The sequence below is a fragment of the Chionomys nivalis genome, chromosome 15, assembly GCF_950005125.1.
Source record: "Chionomys nivalis chromosome 15, mChiNiv1.1, whole genome shotgun sequence".
Taxonomy (NCBI): Eukaryota; Metazoa; Chordata; class Mammalia; order Rodentia; family Cricetidae; genus Chionomys; species Chionomys nivalis.
Genome location: NC_080100.1, coordinates 66,717,140 through 66,741,568, shown reverse-complemented (window position 1 = coordinate 66,741,568; position 24,429 = coordinate 66,717,140). Strand labels below are relative to the sequence as shown.

Genomic DNA, 24,429 nt, shown 5'->3' with positions numbered 1-24,429 from the left:
TTCCTTTGTCAATAGGATATTTGACAGCTTGTCAAAACATTCTTGGTCACCTAGCCGACTCTCCAATGATTTCCTCTCAGCCTGAACTAATTAGGTTCCTAGGAAGCAAACGGACATTTGGGGAGATGTGATTCAGTTGTTTAATGTGTGATGATTTTGCCAGGGGGAAAGATGCTCCTTTTCCGTCCAGATGTGGCATTACTTCAGCTGGGCTCTGCATCATGATCTATGGACCATACTGCCCGCTCAGCTGGCCCAGGAGATGCTGGCAGGCGTCCTGGAGAAGTCGTTGTGTCTACTTGCCTCCAGATACGCTCAGGCATGTCCCAGTCCTAAGAGAACTGCACAGATAAGGTAATGAAAGCTGGTCTTCAAGGAGACTGCTTTAGAGATGCTTGTAAAGCAAAATGCAATCCTGAATCCTGAGACAAAAACTCGTGTGTTCAGCGTGTTTCTGACATCCAAGAGGAGGGGTGCCTGTTCTCCACAAAAGTGGAGCTTGAACCCAAGTGACTTCCCTGCTCATTCTTCCCTTTGCAAGCATTACAACCCACCTGCCTGTGGGAAATATTCCCACATGTGACAATAGGTCAAATGGACACAATTAGGTAAGAGCACATTAAGGCCATGTAGCAAAGAAGATTACCATGCTGAGACAGAGTAGCATAAGCTACACTAAGCTACCAAGGGATTTTAGCCTCTTATTAGTTTCTACACTTTGTAAGCCGAGCAACTATTTTCATTAAGGAAACCTCTTCGTTTAAAACACATTCTAACCTAGTGTGGTGACACACATCCTTAATCCTAGCAGTAGGGATGCAGAGGCAGGCAGATCTCTGACTGTGAGGCCTGGTCTACACGGTTCCAGGACAGCCAGAGCTACACAGAGAAACTCTGTCTCAAAAAATCAAATAACAACAACAACAACAACAATAGACATAGTCTAATTTGTTGTCCTGACTTTCCCTTTATTTTTCCCTTTGCCCTTCTGTATATTATTGAAAGCCATCTGAAGAGAGCAAGATGCAAAAGACACTAGATTTTAAATAAAAGACTGAATTAGAATGTAATTCAAGTATTTTTGGCAGTGAAGACTATGCAATTGAGCTTAATGATAACATTGAGCTACATGGGGAAAGAATTGTTTTTATAGATACTTGGCCTAAGTGAAAAACCGGGATGCAGGTATGAGATACTGTTTTCAGATATATTTTAGTAAGAACTTCAGACATCTGAGACTTCCGTTTTTTCTGTATTTTTGGCAAGCGGAACCATTTTCTAATCATGTTCTTGTGAAGCACACTGTGATTTGAAGGGATTTTAGGCCCTGCCACAGTGTTTTGCACAGGCTGTTTTGAATTACTGATGAATCCGTTTTTAAAAAAGAAACTCTGAAATATAGATGTAAACTTCCTTTTCAAATTAAAAAATACCTTTACTCTCTTTCTTATGAATAGAAATCTCTGTTGGCTGCAGTGTGGCTCATGATTACAAGATATTTATATTATTAGATTTGCTGTTAGCTCATGAAATAAATGATATATTTAATTAGTTAATATGCTCTAGGAACTTTGGCTTTTTGTTCTTGATGATTGCACAAAATTGTTATACAAATCTAGAATTATTACGTCTCAATTTTCTTTGTAAAATATGTGAATATTTGTATTTGAGAGATAAAGAATAAAACATCATTATTATGGAAATCAAAATATTTGTGTGTATCTTGAATTAGAAACTATTAATTATTAGGAGCAAATAAAACTAAAATGAAACCTTAAAAGTGATTATTTATAATTACTGGTGATTATTGATAATTGCCAGTTATTATTGACCACTAAGCTCTAGTAGTCTCTAGATAAGATATGGCCAAAGTCATATATATGATTTATGCATATGTTTTATATATTACTAATACATATGTACCTTCACACATTGTATTCATGGGTTGAGATGTTGGACCTCAAAATATATGTAGAATTATTTTGTGCTGATTACAATAAAATGTGCTTAAAATTTTAAAGAAATGCCACATGAGCAATAGAAATAAGAATGGTGATGAATAAGATAAATAATACAGTCTTATTTCACAAATAAATATAATTTTAGGAATTTATGAGTCTATAGGCATCTCAACTTGTGCCTTGGTTGTCATGTCTTCCTATCTCTGCTTTCATAGGAGAGCCTGTTTCCTGACCTTCTGAGTTCTTTCTGATGATTTATGTTTGGATGGCATGGAGACATGTTCTGCTATCGAATACTTACGTGTGTGTGTGTGTGTATGTGTGTGTAATAGTTCATTTTTCTTTTCAACCAGCTCCTATTTCTCAAATTAATTTCAAGACCTTCCTTCTGGAAGAGAATTCTGAAAATGCAATGTAAATATTTTTTTGTAGAGGATTCTTATGTGTAACAATAACAATTAAAGAAGAGATTACGAATTTCGGAGGAAGCACAGCAGAAGTTGGAACAAGAGAGAGGGGGAAGAGTGATTTACATGCAATATTCACGGATGAAGTTCTCAAAAAAAACCTATTAAAAACAAATAAAACAGCATTGCAGCTCTTGCCATTGCTAAAAGCAATTGTGTTATGGGCCATCCAACTCCTGAGCATTCAGAGGTGTCTTAACACTTCTGGTTTGGGTCTATCTGTGTAGATATCTCTGATGTGTAACCTTTCTATGCTTACATATGCTTGGGATGCACAGAAAAGTGTGTATACAACAAGCAATAACACTGTTTTACTTAACATGATTATTTTCTCTTTTTGCAATAGACTTGATGTCACGGCAATCTTAATATGCACTGAGAACTTGTTATGGTCAGTTTGTACTTCTGGACAGGAAATTATGAATCCTCATGAGTATAACAACCGTAAAATTTTTAAAATTCATACTCATTGCAACAACCTCTTTACAACATTAGCAATTTTGACATCACCACTAACAGAATTATATAAGTAAGTATCTAATATGTTTTGTCATACCCGTTATTGAACTCTGTATTAATACTAAGTAGAAGTACTCTGAAGTACATTTTAATATCATAAATTGAGATATTTTATAAATTGAACATGAACAAGTCCTCAAAGCTATTTAGTTACTCCAAATATGCTTTATGTCCATTGGTCAGTCCTATTCAGTAAATAAGCCCTTGATATATTTTAAGCTTCACTTTTTTGATTTTCTGTTTTTTGAAACAGTCTTACTATATGGCCTTTACTGTCCTCAAAGATGAGATTCGTCTGTCTCCTCCTCCTGAGTGCTGGGATGATGAGCTTGCACAGTCATGCCAAGCATTAACTTTTACTTTTTGAGTAGGGTCTGTCTGTCTGTCTGTCTGTCTATCTACCTATCTGCCTGTTTGTCTGTCTTATCTATCACCTACCTATCCTTCCATCCATCTATCTGTCTCTGTATCTAATAACTTGCAACTTTTAAAATTTATTTTGTCTATATGGGGGGTATACACAGGTGGGCACTGGTGCCTTTAATCCAGAAGTTGCCATATCCTCTGAAACGGAAGGTTGTAAGCTGCCCGGTGTTAGTGCTGGGAATTGAATTTGTATCTTCTTCAAGAGCAATATTCTCTTTTAAGCACTGAGCTGTAGGCAGAGGCTGCTTGTTCATTTCCCATCTGCCAAGGCCTGAAATAATCACACCGAAACGATATTAATTACAACACTGCTTGACCAATCATTTAAGCGTATTGCTAGCTAGCTCTTATATCTTAAATTAACCCATTTCCATTATTTTATATTTTACCACAAGGCTTGGGGTTTACTGGTAAGGTTCCATGGCATCTGTCTCCTTCAGCAGCTACATGGCATCTCCTTGACTCTGACTACTTCTCCTCTATCTCTGCTTGGAATTCCCACCTTGCTCTATTCTGCCTGCTGGTAGGCCAAAGCAGCTTTATTCATTACCCAATGGTTTACAACATACAGAGGAAAATCTCCTATCACTGAGCTGTCTCCTGAGCCCCAGTAATTTAAACTTTTTATATGATAAAATTGGTTCAAATTTTAAAATACACAGTTTTAAAAAAATTCTAAATGTGCTCAAATTTGAACAAGATCTTATGGCTCCATACTTTCCATAAATCTGCCATATCTTAACATTAGGTTTTTATGTCTTAACTAGTAATGCCGCATAAAGCTGGATCGGTAATTATACTAAAAAGTAAAATACATTTCTTATAAATAAAAGTAAAACATAAAAATTCAAACTACTTTTAATTTCAGTTTATCTTGATTCTAATAGGAAACCTTGGAATAGATCTTATGAACAAACTTTAATATCATTTTAAAAATTTCCCAATAAAGTGTTTGTTTTTATATTCAAAGATTAAATAATTATGTATTCTTACTTTATTGAACAGTATTAAAAATGTCACATAATTTTTTTATTACCTAGGATAAATTAGGCAGAATGCTCCTTTCTGTGAATTCTAGTTAGAGTGATACACAGGTTTTTCTTCTGAAACACTCTGAGCTTACATGGCCGATGGCCTACGAGTAATTACCAGCTTTGTTTTCAGCTCTGCTCTGGCTTGAAGCATACCCATTCCTAGCAGGTTCTTCCCTCTTGCAAAAGATGCTAAGAACTTGTTTATAAGCAGAAAACTATTTGAGAGAGGAGGAGGAGCAGTGAGGAAAACCAACATAAGACTGAGATTATATACAAATGGCTTACAATATAAAAAGCTTAAATTTGAAGCCCCTAATAAATCCTAGTAAAATAAACTGATTTACCATAGATGAAAAAATCGTTATGCTTTCAGTTCATCTCAGAAAAAGGCCCTGTGAAAATCAGGAACCACCTGACAAATTTCATGGATTGGTCATGGTGAGCAATATTGAATTTCATGGTTTCTCACAGATGAATTGAAAAATTTTAACCTCTAAATGCATTTGCAAAACAAATAAATTATGATCACAGATTGTATATTTTATTAGTAATAATGAGACATACATTCATTATTTTTAACCTATGGCCTTTTGAAGCATTTTAACTATGCTAGTACTCAACACTGAGATTTGTGCAGTTTTAACCTCACTCAGCAAATTCAAATTGCTAATTTCAACCATGATTGTGGAACATTTTGTTCCAAACACAGCCTCTAGATTTACTTAATATAAAACATGAGTCTATGTCACTTTCATGAATGAGCAAATGCCTAAATATATTTTCATGGCTTTGAAAGTTCTCAGTGCTAAAATATTCACAAACTTTATCTATTTGTGTTGATTCAGTTCATGACATGACTTGTAAAAAGGGCTCTGCCTTTGGTTCCCGTGGTTCTGACAGATAAGCTGAAAGTTGGTTCATTCTGAGCCTAGTTTCGAACCACTAATTCCCAGGGCAATGATACATAATTTTAAAATCTTTTCAGGAAGAACAAAACATGTTAAAAATGTACATTCTTTTCTAAACTTTTCTTCATGAATTGGTTAAAACAAAACACTATTCCCTGCACAGCCCTATGGTCACAATAGTGAGCTATTAAACTACCCACAAGCAATTTTAGAAAAGGTTGATAAATCCTGACTATTAAAATTAAATACTACTTATCCAAAATGTTTTCATATGTCATAGCAAAATGCCTAATTTACAAGAAGTTGGTGTAAGTAGGTAATCCCAACATTTAATAACATAGAACAGTGGTCTTTCAGTATAAATGTCAGAGCTTAGCATCCTAAGAAAGAGGAAAGGTGTAGACTCATGTTGTAGTGCATCTCAGAGGGTTCATGTTCCTTTTCAGTCACCACATTCCACTGTATCCCAGAGCTCTCTTTAAAAGCCATGCTAATGTGAGGTCCTTGAGATTATGGCCTTAGCCTGTGCTTTTTTTTTAAAACTATTTCACAGTCCCCAAAGAAAGGTGTATTTTCAATTAAAACTTTTTCATCTCAAGAACAAATGACATATTTTGAAAAACAGGCAATTGTTTCTGTTGAGTACAGTGTATGCTTAAATAAAATGTTAAGCATATGATCTTATGACCCAGCCATAAAAGCACATGTGCACACCATAAATTAAAAAATAAATTGTGTAGGAATGAGCATAGCAGTATATTTCTCAGTAGAAAAAGTTGAAAGACCACCCCCCCCCCCATGAACAAATAAACAAGACTTAGGGTAAACATATGGAGAAGTACTATCCTACAATATCAATGAAATGGCATTTTGAAACATGCCATAGCAAAAATGAGCCACAAAAGCAGTATGGTGAGTTTTAAAAAGATAGGCATTTCACCCACCCACTGTGACAGTGGAACTGATCTATTGGGAGCCCACCAAGGCCAGCTGGTCTGGGACTGAATAAGCATGGGTTGATTCCGGACTCTCTGAGCATGGCGGTCAATGAAGACTGATGAGAAGCCAAGGACAATGGCACTAGGTTTCGATCCTAATACATGAACTGGCTTTGTGGGAGCTTAGCCTGTTTGGACGCTCACCTTCCTGGACCTAGATAGAAAACCTTCGTCTTCCCGCAGGGCAGAGAATTTGGACTGCTCTTCAATATCGAGAGGGAGGGGGAATGGTGTGGGGGGAGGGGAGGGGAGTGGGGGGAGGGGGCAATATTTGGGAGGAGGGGAGGGAAATGGGAAACGGGGAGCAGGTGGAAATTTTAATTAAAAAAGAATAAAAATAAAGAAAAAAAAGATAGGCATTTCATTCTTTAGGAACATGAAGCCTAGGCAAATCTGTAGACACAGGAATCAGTGTAGTGAAGAAGACAGGACAAGTAGGAAGCTAATGGATTTGAAGGTTAAACCATTCTTGAATGTAATAGAAACTTTAACTGCATACATTAAACCTGTAAATGTTGTGATATTTGAATTATATATCTAAAGCCGCTAAAATGAATCTAGGTTAGCCTGGTATAATGTTGCGTGCCTTAGGCTAAGCCAAGAATATTGCAGGTTTTACGTTATCCTCTGCTACATAAAAAAAAAAAAAGTTGTCTTAGGTGGGAAAAGTATTGACTAAAAGTAAAATTATTTAAAATTTTTAAAAAAAAGTGCTTGACAATGCAAAATGATTCCCAAAAAGAAGTTTCTTATCTTAACAATTTTGTTTATAAGGTCGATGCATTTGTATTCTTCCATCGTAATATTACTTGGATAATATCTGTAAAAATTAGAAAAATACACCTTTGTAGGTCGGCCTAATAAAGTAGAACATGAGAAATAGCTGGACGTTGGTTTTGGAGATAGCCTGGATGCTGCACCTTCATCTGGTTGACTCTGTTGTGTATGGCGTTTCTTTCTGTCCTCTCCTCGACAGATGTCCTCTTCCCATCTGCCCTTGGCAGTGTGCTCTCCACACATGGACATGTAAACCCATTTTACTCTCTTCTACTTATCCCGTTTCCATCCTGTACCAACTATGGATTGTGTATTTTCGTAGTCATTTTCTGACTTAAAGTTATATTTGTTAATGTCAGGGTGCTATTTTTCATTTAGAATTGCAATCCACTGCATGAGCAGTAGAGGAAACTACCTTGTCTTATAAGTGCCTTACTTTGACCCTGACACATTGGCATTTAAACATCATATGACCCCAGAGAAGACATGTTTTATTATATTATATTTATTTATTCATTATTTATTTATTTATTTATTTATTTGTTTGTTTGTTTGTTTTGTTTTGTTTTGTTTCTTCAAGATAGGGTTTTTCTATGTAGTCCTGGGTGTTTTGGAACTCACTGTATAAACCAGATTGACCTCAAACTCAAGAGATCCACCTATCTCTGCCTTGTTGTAAGGAGGAGGCCACTAGTTAGTTCCTGGCCGCTTAGCCCCGAAATAATCATGTAGAAACTATATTAATTAAATCACTGCTTGGCCCATTAGCTCTAGCTTCTTATTGGCAAACTCTTACATATTAATTTAATCCATTTCTATTAATCTGTGTGTCACTGCATGGCTGTGGCTTATCAGCTAAAGTTCTGGTATCTGTCTCCAGCAGGGCTACATGGTTTCTCTCTGACTCCACCTTCTCTTTTGCAGAATTCAGCTTAGTTTTTCTCACCTAGCTCTGTTTCCCTATAGCTCTGCTATAGGCCCAAAGCAGTTCCTTTATTAACCAATGGTAATCAGAGCATACAGAGGTAAACCCCACATCACCACCCACCAGATGCTGTGATGAAGGTGTGTACCAATACCTTGCTTAGTTTTTTTTTTCTTGAGGCACAATCTTGCTAGTAGCCTAGGCTGGTCTCAGACTTACAAATGACACTTACAGAGTAAAGCAGTGATTTGGACTCCATTTCAATGTTGAAGTGTTTGATTGGACTAGTGATTGCACTAGTGAGTGATTTGGACTCATGATTGTAGAGCCATCAATATTCCATATTATCTCATATTATCATATAGCCTTAATATTCCATATTATCTCAGTATTTCAGTTTTAACTTAATTCTTTTTCCAAGACAGTGTTTTTCTCTTCGATTTCTTTTTTGTGTTTGTTTGTTTGTTTTCAAGACAGGGTTTTGGATTTCTTTTTTTATTTAACATGTCTGGCGACCCAGGCTCTGAGCTATGCAGGGATGAAAGAACTTTGACTTATCCCCATCCACTTTCCACTTTTCTCCATGGAGATACTTTAACTCATTATGGAGGTGCAGTCTGTTAGCAACATATTTGGAGCACAGCCAGATTCCAAAAGGCACAAGCCAAGCATAAATCCAGCTAAGTCTTTTTAGCTCTTGGTTGTTCTCACTTCTGAGGTACTTTGGATTTTTTTTATCCCAGCAACTGATTACATGAGCCCAAGAACAGGTCTATATGTTGGGAAAGAAAAAAAAAAAGATTGTTGTGATAAGGGCTGCTTGTTTCCTGGCAGCCCAGCAGCTCAGACCCGAAATAATCACACAGAAACTATATTATTTAAATCATTGCTTGGCCCATTAACTCTAGCTTCTTATTTGCTAACTCTTTTTTTTAATTGATTTTTATTGAGTTCTACATTTTTCTTACTCCCCTCCCTGCCTCTCCTCTACCCTTCTCCTCTCTCCCAAGGTCCCCATCCTCCCAATTAACTTAGGAGATCTTGTCTTCTTCTACTACCCATGTCTCTCTTAGGGTCCTCATTGCTAACTCTTACATCTTAATTTAATCCATTTTCATTAATCTGTGCATTGCCATGAGGTCGTGGCCTACCAGCAAAGTTTCAGCACATCTGTCTCCAGTGGTGGCTCCGTGGCTTCTCCTTTACTCCACCCTTCTTTACCCCAGCATTCACTTTAGTTTCCCCACCTATGCCTATTCCCTGCGCAGGCCCACGACAGTCTCTTTATTAACCAACGATATTCATAGCATACAGAGTGGAATCCCACACCAAAAGATAAGCTAGTAGCATGCACAAAGATCAGAGAAGAAAAAGAAAATGAATTTAGGCTAGAGTGTCAAATGCAATAGCCTAGGCAGTGTGGTGTGAAGGCTCAGGTATGGGGCCTGGCTCCCTCATCTTGGAGGAAGGGCATGACATGTTTATCCACCCTAAACAAAGCTCTCTTCATGTTCTGTATTAATTTTTAAGCACTTAGCAATATTTCAGGTATTTAAATTTTATTTATAAAGATAAGTTATTGGAGAAAATATAACTATAGATTTTAAAGTTGTATTTTATGCTGTGATGTAAATTATTCAGAATATCATCTCTTTTAGCTGTAAACTGAATGTCATTAGAGGTTATCTAATAGCAAATTCATAATTAAATCCCCCCATTGAGTTCATGGACCAATTTTCACCCTCTTATACTCTCCAGAATAATGAAACTAATTTGGGCTCTTGCTGTGGAATTAAATGCTCACACAGATCACACCCCCTCTGAGACCATAAACATCTGCCATAACACCCTCTATAGTCAAGTAGCCTTACTCCTACCAGACTGAGGAATCTGTAGGTTCAGTAAAAGAGAAGAGATTCTGACAAAAACACCCAGCTAAATACTGTGTTTTATTTGGATTTAAATCTAAGAAAAATTGGTAATAGTTAACCATTCCACTATTATTAGATCCTGTATTATTTTTTCTGCTGTTGAGAATAAAATTGCAAGTAAGTCACTAATTCGACTGTTAGGACTTTCGTAGCAGTTTTGAAAGGCATTTTTATTTACAGCACCTTACGTCTGTTCTCATAGAAGCACCTTGCCTTTCCTGAGCTTTTGTTGACATTGACATTGAAACATGATCCTGCATATATATTATTTCACAGAATCATCACACACATTGTAATGGTCCCATACTACAAGCTGGAAAACAGAGGCTAAGTAAGTTGTCAAAAATATGACAAATCTAATGATAAAATCTTCACTAGATAAAACTCTATTTGGTTCCATTTCTCCTACATGTGATAAGTACTGCTCAATAACCCTCAGCTACCTTCTCCTGGGACACAGAGAAGATAAAATATACAATAAAAATGAAGAAAAAAAGTAAATGTAAAGTGACTGGTGGTAGAGCTAAGTCCTATGACAAGACTTAGTAAAAGGTGATCAGGAAGAGAGGGTGACAAGGCATGTTGTAGAAGAGTGTCAGGGAATACTCAACAAAGAAAATCCTCCATTCCAAAAACACTGTGGCGCTTATGATGATGGCGAGGGCATGCTGCATGAGGCCCCCCGTCTTTTCTGGACAAATAGGGACTTGTGCAAAGGGCTCGAAAGCATACAAAACACAGACATAAACTATGATAATCCTTGTGTGACTTAGGACATCCTTCATCCTGGACTGCCACTTTCTCTGAGGTTATCTTTTTTTTTTTTTTTTTACGAACCTTTCCTGCATCTCCCTTTCCTTAAACAGCATCTTCTTCCTACATCCTCACCGTTGCATGTCTCTTCCCTCCAAACTCAGCTGGCCCCTATCAGACTTTGGCCCGCAGCTAGATTATCACTTAAAGATTTTGTACCTGCTGACAACTACAACATTTGGCACTATGGGAAACTCCTTCCAACTTTCTCAACTTTGATCATCTCTTTGACCTTGCCTTTCCTGTATTTCCTCAGCAGGTGGCTCTGCCTTGTATTCTTTTTTGAGAAGAGAGAGCCCATTATGCATTCATTTTATCCTCTCATCCTTTACTCTGGTCCTGTCATCTTCATCCCATGGTATGTAGGCAGCCACTCTACCCACATCCATTCTTAATAAATATTTTCATTCCAATTTACCCCTACATTACTTGATATGCTTTTGATTAATGTGTTTATTTTCTTAGCTATGGCACATATTTCAACTAAGCTTCTGATAATTTTTTGTACCATTTTGTGGCCTATGTCTGTGAAGTATAGTTTCTATCTTCGGCCTCATGCTCCTTTCTCCCATATTAAAAACATCTTTCTTTACTCTTGTATTGCACACATATCTTATTATAGTGTGTCCTGCCAATCACTCAATCACTGCAGCTTAGTTTCTCCCTCTCTGCAGCTAAACAAACAAGGACTATGGCACTCATGTGCATGTGATGACTAACCCCAGGAGAATATTCTTTTACTTTTTCTGCACTTATTCATATTGTTATCCATCTTTTCTTTCCCAAGCCTCACTAACATAATGTTCTCCTGGCTCTTTGCCTTTTCTCGGATTTTTTTTCCTTCTGCCTAGTTTTTAATACTTTTTCTCATCTCATGCTTTAAATGTTGATCCAAAGATCCGCCCTTGACCGTCTTTTCCTTTCTACTCTTTCAGTGGGTGAATTCATCCACTCACATGTGATGACTTCTATGTGCATATCTTCACATCAGACTTCTTTTGTATATACCGGACTAGTAAATTCAAATTCCTGTTCTATGTCTCTCTTTAAATGTGTACCAAATGCCCATAAACCTCCATGACTATTTAAAATGAAGTGAAATACCTGTGAGTTTCTCTAGGCTACTCCCTCACACTCTCATGCCATCTTAAACACATTGTCAGTAAGGATGACTGTTGTTCCTTCTATCAATTTAGGATTTCTCATTTTCTTAGCTCTGTAGGCTCTTCTTGCTGATCCAGTACAGTGTCATAGCCATTATCCGTAACCCCCTCCAATCCACTTCCCTTACTGTTACTGAACTCTGCTTTATCAGATATTAAACTGCTACCATCACTGCCCTTCTATAAATTCTTCAGGATTTCCTCATTGCTGATATAAAAGAGAGAGCCTTAGAAGAGGACACCTTGATGCTGAGCTAGCCTCTGTTGGCCTTTGTAGATCCCTCTGTGGACTGCATTGACTGGGTATTAGCCTGACTTTGACAGCTAATTGGGGGATGTTTCTTTCTCTGATCTAAAATTTAGTGAAGCTTAAGAAAGAAAAAGTTCCTCTTACAAGGTCTCTCTGGGCCATTCAAACCATATAAAGTTAATTATAAGTTTTTATTATTTGATACATATATGTATATATAACTTTGATGCTTAAAATGTACCTCATGTTAAATGTTCCTTTTTAAATTTTATTTTAAATATTCACTTTTTATAGATTTTATTTAGCTATACATTTTCTTCCTTCCCTTCCCTTCCTTGCCTCTTCCCTTCTACCCTCTTCTATAACCCTACACTCCCAATTAAGCAAATTTTACAAATATTAGCACCTTGAATGCAGGTTGATAAAAATCCTATGAAATATAAGAATACTAGTTCTGAGAGATATGGATTGTATTTATTGTACTTTCTGTGTGATTTGCATTTGACAAATTTTCTAGTGTGAATTTCTGAAATTAGATAATAATGATATAACTATACCTTCCCTATGTAAGGATTACTCTACAAATGCTCATTAGTCCTACTTTTTGATGCTTGGGTTTACCTTTTCCATTTCTTTTCTTTGTTTTGGGGGGTTAGGTTGTTGTCATTTTGGTGGCTGCATGGTCCTCAATAAAACGATAACCTTTTTTTTTTTTTTTTTTGAAATTGGCTTGTGAAAACCAGGTAAAATTCCAAAATTATTCAGTGCTATCTATGCATGGTTAATGTTTCCTGCATATTGTGAAATAATTAATTTCTTTTCCCTAGAACTTTTCAGCATGGTGTGGACGATTCAGCTTCAAGTTCCTTAGAGTCATTGTTTGTTCAGCCATTGCACTGGGTCTCGTGCATCCCGCAGTCCTGCGCTTCTTTACTCAGGTGGGAGCTTCTAGATGCCACACGGGCTATTAGTCTGGGACTCTTTTACAGATGCAACAGGAATCTTGCTGCATGGGTATCGAGGAGTATTACAAAAGGAACTTAACAGTAAGCAAGGAAGTGGAAAAGATTATTCCACAATTTTTTAAGCCCAAGAATCAAATAGAGTGTACTCATAATCATTTCTCCCCTAACTTTAGTTATGCAATGGAAAAATGGATTTTGAGAAATTCATCTATTTAAGCTAATTACCTAGCCATTTAAAAATTCATTCTTGATCTATGATTGGGGATTTGACAGTTCTACAACTAATTATCTGATATAGACAGGAAAACTAGACAATCAATTTAACTTAACTCAACATCTTAGGTAGAAGTTGAGAAGAGTAACTTTTATAATTATGAACAAGATTTTTCATTTTTATTATTTAATTAACAACACTTAAAAATCAGAAAAAGCATTCACAATGTAGAATACACTTCCAAAAAAACCTGATGACATTTTGTGGCATTATGTAGCATGGCAGTTTGATTCTTTGCAGAATATATCATTGGAAAAATGCCTTTCCTTTGTATCTGAGAATAAAATACCATGAATAGCTAAAGGAGATATTGATGATCTGAATGAAGTATTGAGTCATGTTGGAAATACATTATTAGCGATTACCGGCTGGTTAGGCTCTGGGTGCTGTCCAGGCCCTCTGCATGTTGTTGCCACCTCTCTGAGTTCATCTGTGCAAAGTCACAGAAGCATGTGCACTCTCTACCATGAGCACCTCGGCTTTTCTCTCTGGAACCACCCATTCACCTTGGGTAAAACTAATTCTTCTTTCCATCCTGCTTAATTTAGCCCAGTGAGAGCCTGGGAACTTATCACAAAATAGTTCATTTTTGTATTTAGTGTCTCTTTTTTTCTATATCTAGGGATAAATGAAACAAGAAGTGTCTTTCTTTTTGCTTCTGTCAGTAAACAATCTACTACCCTAACAGAAAGATTCAGTCTTGAGTGGCTGTTCGTTCCCAGCACAAATGGTGTCTGGTACCAGCTTCCTAGGACCATGTTAGTAGCCTGTGTTGAAAACTTAAAAACATCCTTGGAAGTGCACTTCTAGAAATCCACTGCAAGAGATGAAGTGATGATGCTAACTAAGTTTTACAAGTAAAATAGCTATTAAAGTATTGTTTATGTCTACGGGAGATCTGAGGTAATCTACAGGTGCCCCTCAACTCCCTGGTAAGAGAAACCTTGCTGTGTAGGAGCAGTTACTAAGAGGTGAGATACAGTGGAGAACCCCTAGCCTGTATAGTCTGCCATACACAGAACATTACAGAGAAATGCAAATAAAACAAAACTACACCAGATCCCAAAAGAGTGTCGTCTCTGGAGGCTTTATAGGTTTATCTCTGGTAGTGAGTTCACAAGAGGTTTTAATTTTTATTTGTGTCTTCCAAATTTCTTACAATGAGTACAGTCAAACTTTATTAATATGAAATGGTTAAAATGAGCCAAAAGCAAGCCCATTTCCTCTCATTGCTCTTTGTTCACATGGTTTAATTTACAACCTCTGTTGAGGTTTTTGCATCTCTACATTTCTGGCTGAGTGCTGGCCTTCCCCCAACATTTTACGTTCAGCTTCCCACATTTCTTGAGTTCTCTACTGTGATTGTGACTTGTGTTTTCTCCCCTCTTGCCTAGCTCTCCATACACAGGTGTCATGCATAAATCCTTCAAAGACAGAACCTTCTTAACTCTTTATTGGCCTGTTCATGGTGCTTAGTCTTATCTGGTCTTTTTATGACCAGTAAACAGTGTCTCAAAAATCCTCTCAAAGCCAATCTTCCTACCCAAATCATTAGAATGAATGTTGTTTACTTTGCTATTATTTAGCATGTGTAGAATAGTTTTCATCATGTCCCTCTCCTCCCCAGAATCCTGAAGAAGCTTGTTTTGCCACACTTTATTGTCCCTCATTTTCTATCACCCCAGTTCTCTCTGCTCCAGTTAACCCAGTCTTCTCACACATGCTGAAGAGTTGGCCATTTTTAACCTGCACTTGTTGTTCATTCTCAGTATTAGACTTTGATTCACGTGGTTCCTCCTTAGGTTCTTTATCTCCCTTGTCTGAGTTTCCATGCAAAGTATGATATGAACACCTTTTCCATAAATCCCACTCCATGCCTGACATTCTGGCAACTGCCTACTGTTAGGGCCATATAATGTGCAGAGACAGGCTTGGAGCCTGTGACTTACAGCCCAGCATGCTTAGAACAATGATATAATCTGGGCAATAAGAAAAGCCATTCTAAAATAAATCATTATTGATTTGCATTGGTAGACATAGTAATGGCGGTCCTAGACCAGCAATATGTGGCTCAAAAAACCCTCCCTTTCAACTCACATTCCATTTTTAAGCCAGGTATCGCTATTTCTTCTTTACCTAAAATTATTCATGAAAACTCTGTTCATCACCTTACCAATAAAAGTAGTGTAGGAAATGCATGAGTTAGACAATAACAAACTAAAACATGTTAGGTTTATTGTTATGAGAAAGGAAAAACTGAGAAATGAGATGACCAAAATAGCTGTTTTTTGAAACTTCATAGGAATTAGAATTTTATATATTTATTTAAATTTATTGTGCAGGGGAGGGTACATGTTGCAACATTTCTTATGGAAGTCACACAACTTGCAAGAGTCAATTCTCTCCTTCCTCCATGAATGGATCCTGGGGATTGAAAACTTTGGTCGTCAGGCTCAGTGGCAAGTGCCCTTACATGCTGAGCTACTTTACGGTCTAGCATCCTAGTGACTATAACATTGATTTATTTTGTACTTATATATTATTTCAGGAAAGATTTGAATCAGCTTTCAGAAATATTAAAGATACTTAATTAAATGTAAATGAGAAGGAAGAAAAGGAACAAGAAAGACATGCAATTAAACCAAAACAGAGCCAAAATACTGAAAGTTACATAGAAAATAAACTTGCCTATAGTGTCTATAAGGTTACTATGAGGTGCGTAATAAGTAAAGCAAAAATTTTTCCATGTTCTTCCAGGCTCTTGTAATACAGTTTTAAAGACCTACCTTTAGGAAAATGAATGTATTTCCAAAGCATTAAGTAAAATAAACTACATTCAAGGTACAGGCCAATAGTATAGATGATTTAGAAACAGTTATTGGTTTCATAGTAGATTAAACTAAAGGAACTGGTGAATATTTCACTATCAAGTGAATAGCATGGCAATATACAGTGATTTCATATGAATGTTCAAGAAAGAATATTCTCTTGGTAATTGAATTAGTCAAGGTTCTTGAGTGGAACAGACCTGACAGAAGGAACCTATACATACTAAAAAGGGATTTATAATGGCTCTTCTAGGCAGTGGTCCAGCTAGTCTAACAATGGCTGTCTCCTGACAGAAAGACCAAGAATGTGTTTGGTCAAAGAGGCTGGGTATCTCACCTGATCTTCAGTCTGTTTTGGACTCTAGAAGTAGGTTTTAAGGCCAGTGAAGAAATAGCTCATCAGCAGGATAGATGAACTTGCCAGTGAGAGTGAGGGCAAAGAGGCAAAAAGTGAAAGTTTCCTTTTTCTGTGCCCTTTGATGCAAACTGTCATGAGAAGATGTGGTCCAGACTTAGGCTGGGTATTCCCATCTTAAATGATCCAATGGAGAATAATTCCTCACAGGTGTACCCAGATGCTTGGGTTCTAGTTGGTTCCAGATGTGGTCAAGATGACAACCAAGTTTAGTCATTATAGTAATTTATAGTATGTTTCCTTCTTATGCTTTTTTTTAATGTTTCCTAAACTTTGATCTTCATTAAACTATTTGAATATTTCCAGGTAATTTTCACGTCTTCTTTTGTTGAGTAGGTCACAAGTCTGTTCTGAACCTGCTCAGCATAGTTAATTTAAGGAAGCTGTGCATTCGCTTCCTACTTATTTTTTTCTATGAGGACATGATACTCTGACAAATGTCTAGTCTCTCCTCAGCTGGAGAGCTTGACTTTTATTGTGCTTTTACTTAAGATAATACTGTTCATGTTTCTATATCATCTTCTGGTGACTTTTCAATGGACCTCAGCAGATCTTGTCTGCTGGGCCTAGGCTCTGAGGGCCTAGAAGGATGGGGTGAACGAGAGTCTAATGTTGCAGTCAGCCTCACTCCAATCCCAGTGCACTTTATAAATGAACGTAGAGAAGAAAGCAATGCTACAAAGAAGGTTGTTTGAGCTCAGAAAACCATGATCAGAAAAACATGTAAATAAACACCAAAAAATCACATACTAAATATTCACAGAGCTGACCTTTCTAAGAACTTTCTCAGGACAGACCAATTTAAACATAGTTACCTGGCACATACTATAGATTGTGTCCGGGAAAACAGGAAACCAACGCAGAATGCAATATGCAGACTTGGGGTACACTGACCAGATGGATTCTGTAGCGATAGTCTGACATCCAACAAGAATAAACATGTCATATAAACCGAATATACATGTTCAAGTTACATGACAGGAGGCACGGAAACGTCCAAGAACAATGCAGAGAAGAAAACACACCTGAGGTACAAGGTCCTCTGCCGTTTTCCTGGAGCCTCTCTCACAGTTCCCCAAGGCATTGTTCACCATGGCTCATTCTTTTGACCATGTTCCGACCATCTTCTACCTTAAATATAAGTTATATTTGGCCTCACTGTATGATACTGTGTAATTACTTACCCAGGTTATTTCTTTGATAAATGTATCTTGCAGACTTTCTCCCTGTACCCACTGTGCTGTGTGTTATAAGTTAGAGACAAGGCAGTTAAGGAAACTTGGAACAAAAGTTCTTCTCAACACAAGAGTTGAGTAACTCAAGTTAAAGAGGACTACTTGGCAGCCACACAGTGCCGTTGCTTCTTCCTTCATGGAACAACCCACCAGTTTCCTTTTTCCTTTCCTGTCACTGCTTTTGTGTCTTTTCGTATTATGTGCCCAGTCCTGCCCTGAAATACTGAATATCTTTAGTGTTCTATCGTGTAACTTTTAAAACACAATGCAATGTTCTCTGTGTTCTCCTACACTTCTTCTGTATTTCATTTTATTAAAATCAATAGTAGTCTCTCTAAAGCCTATAGACTCATAGATGCCAATGTACATAAATATTTTCTTGAGGATTATACTTGAGGTTACAGACACTGTTCTTTCCAAGTTGATCCTCTTCTCTCTGCCTTGTCTTAGCTAAAGGTAAGTTCACTCGGTTGTGTAGGCAGATCCCCAGACGGACATCTAGAGCCTCTTTGCTGCCTACATTCCCACCCTATTGCTAAGTCTCCATAATTTTAAACCTTTACCGTCCATACGGTCACTTTCATCTTCTTCCAAACCACTGTAATCTCTACATCACTATAGTGATGGCCTAGCCTTGCCTTTTCTTGATGGTACTGAGCCTGGCCCATGGTAGGCAAACACTCTTCCATTGAATGACTCACACGTGCCAGTTTTCTATAATTTATGTATTGATTTTTATAGCCAGATTTTTTCAAACCCAAGCCAATTTTTCTAACTCAAACTTAATTTATACCTATGATGTAAAGACTTTCAAAGAGTAGCATATTTGTGTACATGTGTACACACACAGAACATAGTCTAGAAAAGTCACATGCATATGGCTGTCTTCCTACATTTCCAGACTCTGACAACCATCACAGTATGAACTCTGCTCATCACCCTTTCCACCATTACTTGCTATGCTATTCTTCCATTCCCTAGCACCTCTTCATCTGTAATGAATGAACACCTACTTACCTTCATAGCTAGCTCAGAAATGACTTTTGTAGGAAAGCCTTTCATTAACTCCCAACAATTAGCTTGGGATTTGTTTGTTTGTTTGCTTGCTATATCTTCGTTTGCCTTTCCTCTGTTCTTATTCTGTCCATTTGGTCTAGAATAAATAAATGAACAAGATTAATTCAGAGTAGTAATGTATGTGTAAGTGCTATATAAAATATTTCTAACATTTTGTATGAATGGTAGATCTCAGGTAAGGAAAGTGTGGTTTTGATGAGCTGGTTACTTCTAGTATCGTCAGGAAATACCATATAAAGAGAAGAACAAGAATTGCTTTCGGGTAAATGGATGGGGGAAATGACATAAGTAAATTTTAATATAAAATATTTTAGGAGTCACCTAGCTATTGCTGGCAAGCTGTTACACAACACTGAGGAAAACAGCTGCGAGAATATGTACTCTGAGATGCCAAGTGCAAGCACAGAGCCAACTAGGGGAGGAACTCTGGGAGCTAGGATATAGCTGTTCCAGAGAATGGAAGGACAAATACCTGCATCTTTGAAAAGACTTTCAAAGACAAAGTCAGTATCTGTGAATCAGGCGGTTATAAAAGGAACTAAAACTGTCAGCTAAACTAGGAATTTCAGAAGGATGAATGGATGGATGGATGGGTGGATGGATGAGTGGATGGGTGGGTGGATGGGTGAGTGGATGGGTGAGTGGGTGGGTAGATGGACATACAGATGGGTAGCTTAAGGCTTATATTTCTTTCTATTATGATTTAAAAGTATTATATAAGAAACACAGAAATTGAGACTATACTGTGATCATACAGACAATTAAAGATTTTCACATTAGATGAATGTGTCTTCTATACTTGTTTGGTTTTGTGATCTTGGCAAATGAGTTTACCTATGTGAGTTCCTGCTTCATTTTATATTTTGATAGGAAGTTGAGACATAAATATTATATAATCTTATTGATCTACTTAAACATTTTATTCAAAAATACTGTTTATTTTCTTTTTCTGAAAGCATCTTTTCCCTTACATTCCAGGATATTCTCATGGGAGGCTTATGAGAATTAAATGAGCAAATGTGCCCAAGCTATTTGTCACATTAAATATCCACCAAGCAATCAATCATAACAACTGGATAGTAAAGAGATTTCTGCTTCAGTAAATGGAAGACTTTTTCAATTCTCTAAACATGTTAAAAGGATCTACAGCTGTTAGAGGATGCGGCTTGCTGGTTCCCGGCTGCCCAGCCCCAAAATAATCACACAGAAACTGTATTAATTAAATCACTGCTTGACCCATTAGCTCTTGCTTCTTATTGGCTAATCTCTTACATATTAATTTCACCCATTTCCATTAATCTGTGTATCGCCACAAGGCTGTAGCTTACCGGGCAAAGTTCCGGTGTCTATCTCCAGAGGGGCTACTTGGCTTCTCCCTGAGTCCGTCATCTTTCTCCTAGCATTCTGTTTAGTTTTCCCCTCCTAGCTCTGTTTCTCTATAGCACTGCTATAGGCTTAAAGCAGTTCCTTTATTAATCAATGATATTCACAGCATGCAGAGGGGAATCCCACGTCATACTACAAAGGTGATAAAGTGGAAAGAACATTGAACTGCTTTCCCACTGGCTGTCTACACTTAAAGAAAACCTTTCTGGAACTCTCAGTAATTGGGTCTCTTCTGGTGGTCAGGTACTGTCACAGTCATTGATTCCAGAGAGACAGTGACTCCTTGGTACCAGTAAGACAGTACCCTACTGACTCATGGCTCTATGAGGAACTCAGAGAGACTACTCAACTCATGGCTATACTGCTATATTATTCTCAAAATTAAAATTAATTAACCTTAAAAGCACTTGCTAATGACTTTTTCTTGTCTTTACCTTTTGTTTCAGGCTACATGGACCAAAGGAGTCTAAGAGACACATATAGCCAGAATTTCCATAATTTTTATACAATATTAGATATAATGCCATGGAATTAAAACCACTAGATAAGAATATAATTAGCAAAGTTTCTGCCTACCATGTGCAAAGCCCCAATGTAATTCCCAGCACCACATACACAAGTGTGAGGAGAAACACCTGTGATATTTATTCAAGATTGTAAATCTTTGTTAGTGGACAAAGCCAGCTTGAATATCAAGGCAAATTATACATACATACATACATACATGCAAATGAGCATCACCCAATTTTTACTTCCTCAATCATCTATAATTATAACTACGGTTAAGATTAAGCTATGCTTATTATAGATATCAACTATTTGCAATTATTTTCAGTGCAAACTACCTGAACTTTTTATACTTTTGGTTAAATTGGAAAAGAATATATTTTGAGTTTTTAATTTCCAACACTTTTTTCCTCGGGTACTAAAATTGTCTTTGTGAACAAAGATGACAAAATGACTTTAAAAGTTTCCTTTGCTTCTTTTCTTGGAAAGATTTTGACAGGAAAGTTATGGAAAACAAAGAGTAATGTCATAATAGTGGGCCGTACATGCTCCTGCTTCCCTGCTTCAGGATCATGACCCTCAGCTTGTCTTGAGTTATGCTCTGACTTTGTTCTCTAAATAATGTACCTTATGCTTTCTGGTATAAATTTGTCCCAGTGATGCATGCCAGAAACGCCCTGGTTGAAATCATTCCCTAATTCTTTAAGTAACATGGCTCGAGTTTGGGACATAGCCCTATGACCAACCTCAATTAGGGGTTAAAAATTTGGTATCCTCAATCAGGAGGCTCGAATGGAGCCAAGCATCTTCTATGCCATAACATGCAACTTATCTACCAAGCTTAATTAGGGGAATCCTGAAGCTAAGGAAAGAACGTGGGTTTTGAAGTCAGAGTGACCTGAATTTTAAAGTAGCCACGTCTATTAACTAAATGTCTTTGGAGTACTTGTTCAATATTCTTCAAAAAGGATTGAAATATACAGTAAGTACCTCTGTTCTCATCACAACTTGAATATTCTTAGAAAACAGACCTTTGAACAAAGATACAGGTGAAAATAGTTTATTGTCTAAGTGGCGAGAGAGAGGAGATAGTGAAGCAAAAAGATTCATGTCATCTCTCAACTCAACTGTTGCAGGACTGGCTGAACTTAACAAGCCTTGGGGGAGTCGTGTGTTGTTTGTTTTCTTTTAATATGTAATCAGTGTAATCAGATTTTCTTTATTAATTAATTGTTTTAATTTTAAAAAATTAAAACATAATTGCATAATTTCTTTCCTTCATCCCTTCCTTTCTCCAGTACTTCTCATGCATGTACCCTACCCATCTCCTATAGAAATCATTGCTTGTTTTTCTTCATTGCTATTGGTGTGTGCGCGCGCACGTGTGCATGCACATACATGTGTGCGAGGGTATGTGTACCGAGAACACATAAATACAACCTGCTCCATCCATTTAGTGTTTCTTATATGTATATAATTTTAGTGCTGACCACTTAGTATTAAATGAAATCAAGGAACCCTTCCTTGGGAAAGGCTATTTCCTCAACCCCACTCTTTTTTTTTTTCACTTTATAAATAATACCAATCAAAATTTCCACTTCCTCCCCTCCTCCCACTTCCCTTCCACTCCCTCACTCACCCTCCCCCTTTCCCCCTCTAGTCCTAAGAGAGGGCAGGGTACCTTGCCCTGTGGAAAGTCCAAGGCCCTCCCCCCTCCATCCAGGCTTAGGAAGCTGTGCATCCAAATAGAATAGGATCCCAAAAAGCCAGTACATGCAGTAGAGACAAATTCCAGTGCCATTATCATTGGCTTCTTAAGCTGCCCCAATTGTCAGCCACGTTCAGAGAGTCTGGTTTAATCACATGCTCTTTCAGTCCCAGTCCAGCTGGATTTGGCGAGCTCCCATTAGAACACAGGCACACTATCTCAGTGGGTGGACCAACCCCTCGTGGTCCTGACTTCCTTGCTCATATTCTCCCTCCTGCCCTTCAACTGGACCTTGGGAGCTCATTCCTGTGCTCCTATGTGGGTCTCTGTCTCTATCTCCATCTGTTGCCAGACGAAGGCTCTATGGTGATATTCGAGATAGTCATCAGTGTGACTACATGACAAGGACAGTTCAGGAACCCTCTCCTCCACTGCCCAGGGTCCTTGCTGGGGATATCCCCATGGACACCTGGGAACCCTTCTAGAGCCAAGTTTCTTGCCAACCCCAAAATGGCTCCCTTAATTAAGCTGTCTTCTTCCCTGCTCCCATATCTGTCCTTGCTCCATCTCAACCATCCTACTCCTCCAAGCTCTCCCCAACCCTCCCCTTCTCCTTTCTCTCTCCCCCTTTCCCTCTCCCCCAACCCCAACCCACCCCCATGCTCCCAACTTTTGCCTGGCAATCTTGTCTGCTTCCAATTTCCAGGAGGATAACTATATGTTTTTCTTTGGGTTCACCTTAGTACTTAGCTTCTCTAGGCTTGTAAACTATAGGCTAATGTCCTTTGTTTATGGCTAGAATCCACTTATGAGTGAGTGCATACCATATTCATCTTTTTGGGTCTGGGATATCTCACTCAGGATAGTGTTCTCTATTTCCATCCATTTGCATGCAAAATTCAAGATGTCATTGTTTTTTACTGCTGAGTAGTATTCTAATGGGTAGATGTGCCACACTTTCTTTATCCATTCTTCCATTGAGGGGCGTCTAGGTTGTTTCCAGGTTCTTGCTATTACAAATAATGCTGCTATGAACATAGTTGAACAAATGCTTTTGTGGTATGATTGGGCATCTCTTGGGTATAGTCCCAAGAGTGGTATTGCTGGATCCCGAGGTAGGTTGACTCCCAATTTTCTGAAAAACTGCCATGTAACACAAATGGGGGCCTGCTTGTTGTTGGGGTTTCTGTCCTGCCCGGTACTCCACAACTGTTTAGCCCCAAAGAAAATCACATATAGGTCTCCATAAATTATAAGCTGATTGGCCCATTAGCTCTAGCCTCTCACTGGCCAACTCTCACATCTTGATTAACCCATTTTTTTTTTATCTATGTTAGCCATGTGGCTCAGTACCTTTTTCAGTGGGGCAGATCACATCCTGCTGCTTCTGTGATCTGGGCAGGAGTAGGAGGAATCAGCTTTCTCCTTCCCAGAATTCTCCTGTTCTCCTTGCATTATTTCTACTTCCTGTCTGGTTTTCCTACCTATACTTCCTGCCTGGACAATCAGCATTTATTTAAAACATGATTGACAGATTACAGACAATTCACCGCCACACTGATTTCCAAAGTGGTTGCACAAGTTTGCATTCCCACCAGCAATGGATGAGTGTTCCCCTTACTCCACACCCGCTCCAGCATAGGCTATCATTGGAGTTTTTTATTTTAGCCATCCTGACAGGTGTAAGATGGTATCTCAACGTTGTTTTGATTTGCATTTCCCTGATCACTAAGGAAGTTGAACATACTTTTAAGTATCTTTTGGCCATTTAAAATTCTTCTGTTGAGAATTCTCTGTTCAGTTTAGTACCCCATTTTTTAACTGGGTTATTTAGAATTTTAATGTATAGTTTCTTCAATTCT

The 24,429-nt window shown here is 37.8% G+C and overlaps 1 protein-coding gene across 1 annotated transcript in view; it reads left to right on the top strand.

Annotated features, from left to right (window-relative positions):
- Positions 1 to 24,429, top strand: part of Kiaa0825 (KIAA0825 ortholog) — a 442,157-nt gene that overhangs the window by 125,832 nt on the left and 291,896 nt on the right. Inside the window, exons 12-14 of the mRNA XM_057790199.1 lie at positions 164 to 354; positions 2,775 to 2,957; positions 13,000 to 13,110. Of these exons, the coding sequence (XP_057646182.1) occupies positions 164 to 354; positions 2,775 to 2,957; positions 13,000 to 13,110 (485 nt within the window). The remainder of the gene's footprint in view (positions 1 to 163; positions 355 to 2,774; positions 2,958 to 12,999; positions 13,111 to 24,429) is intronic.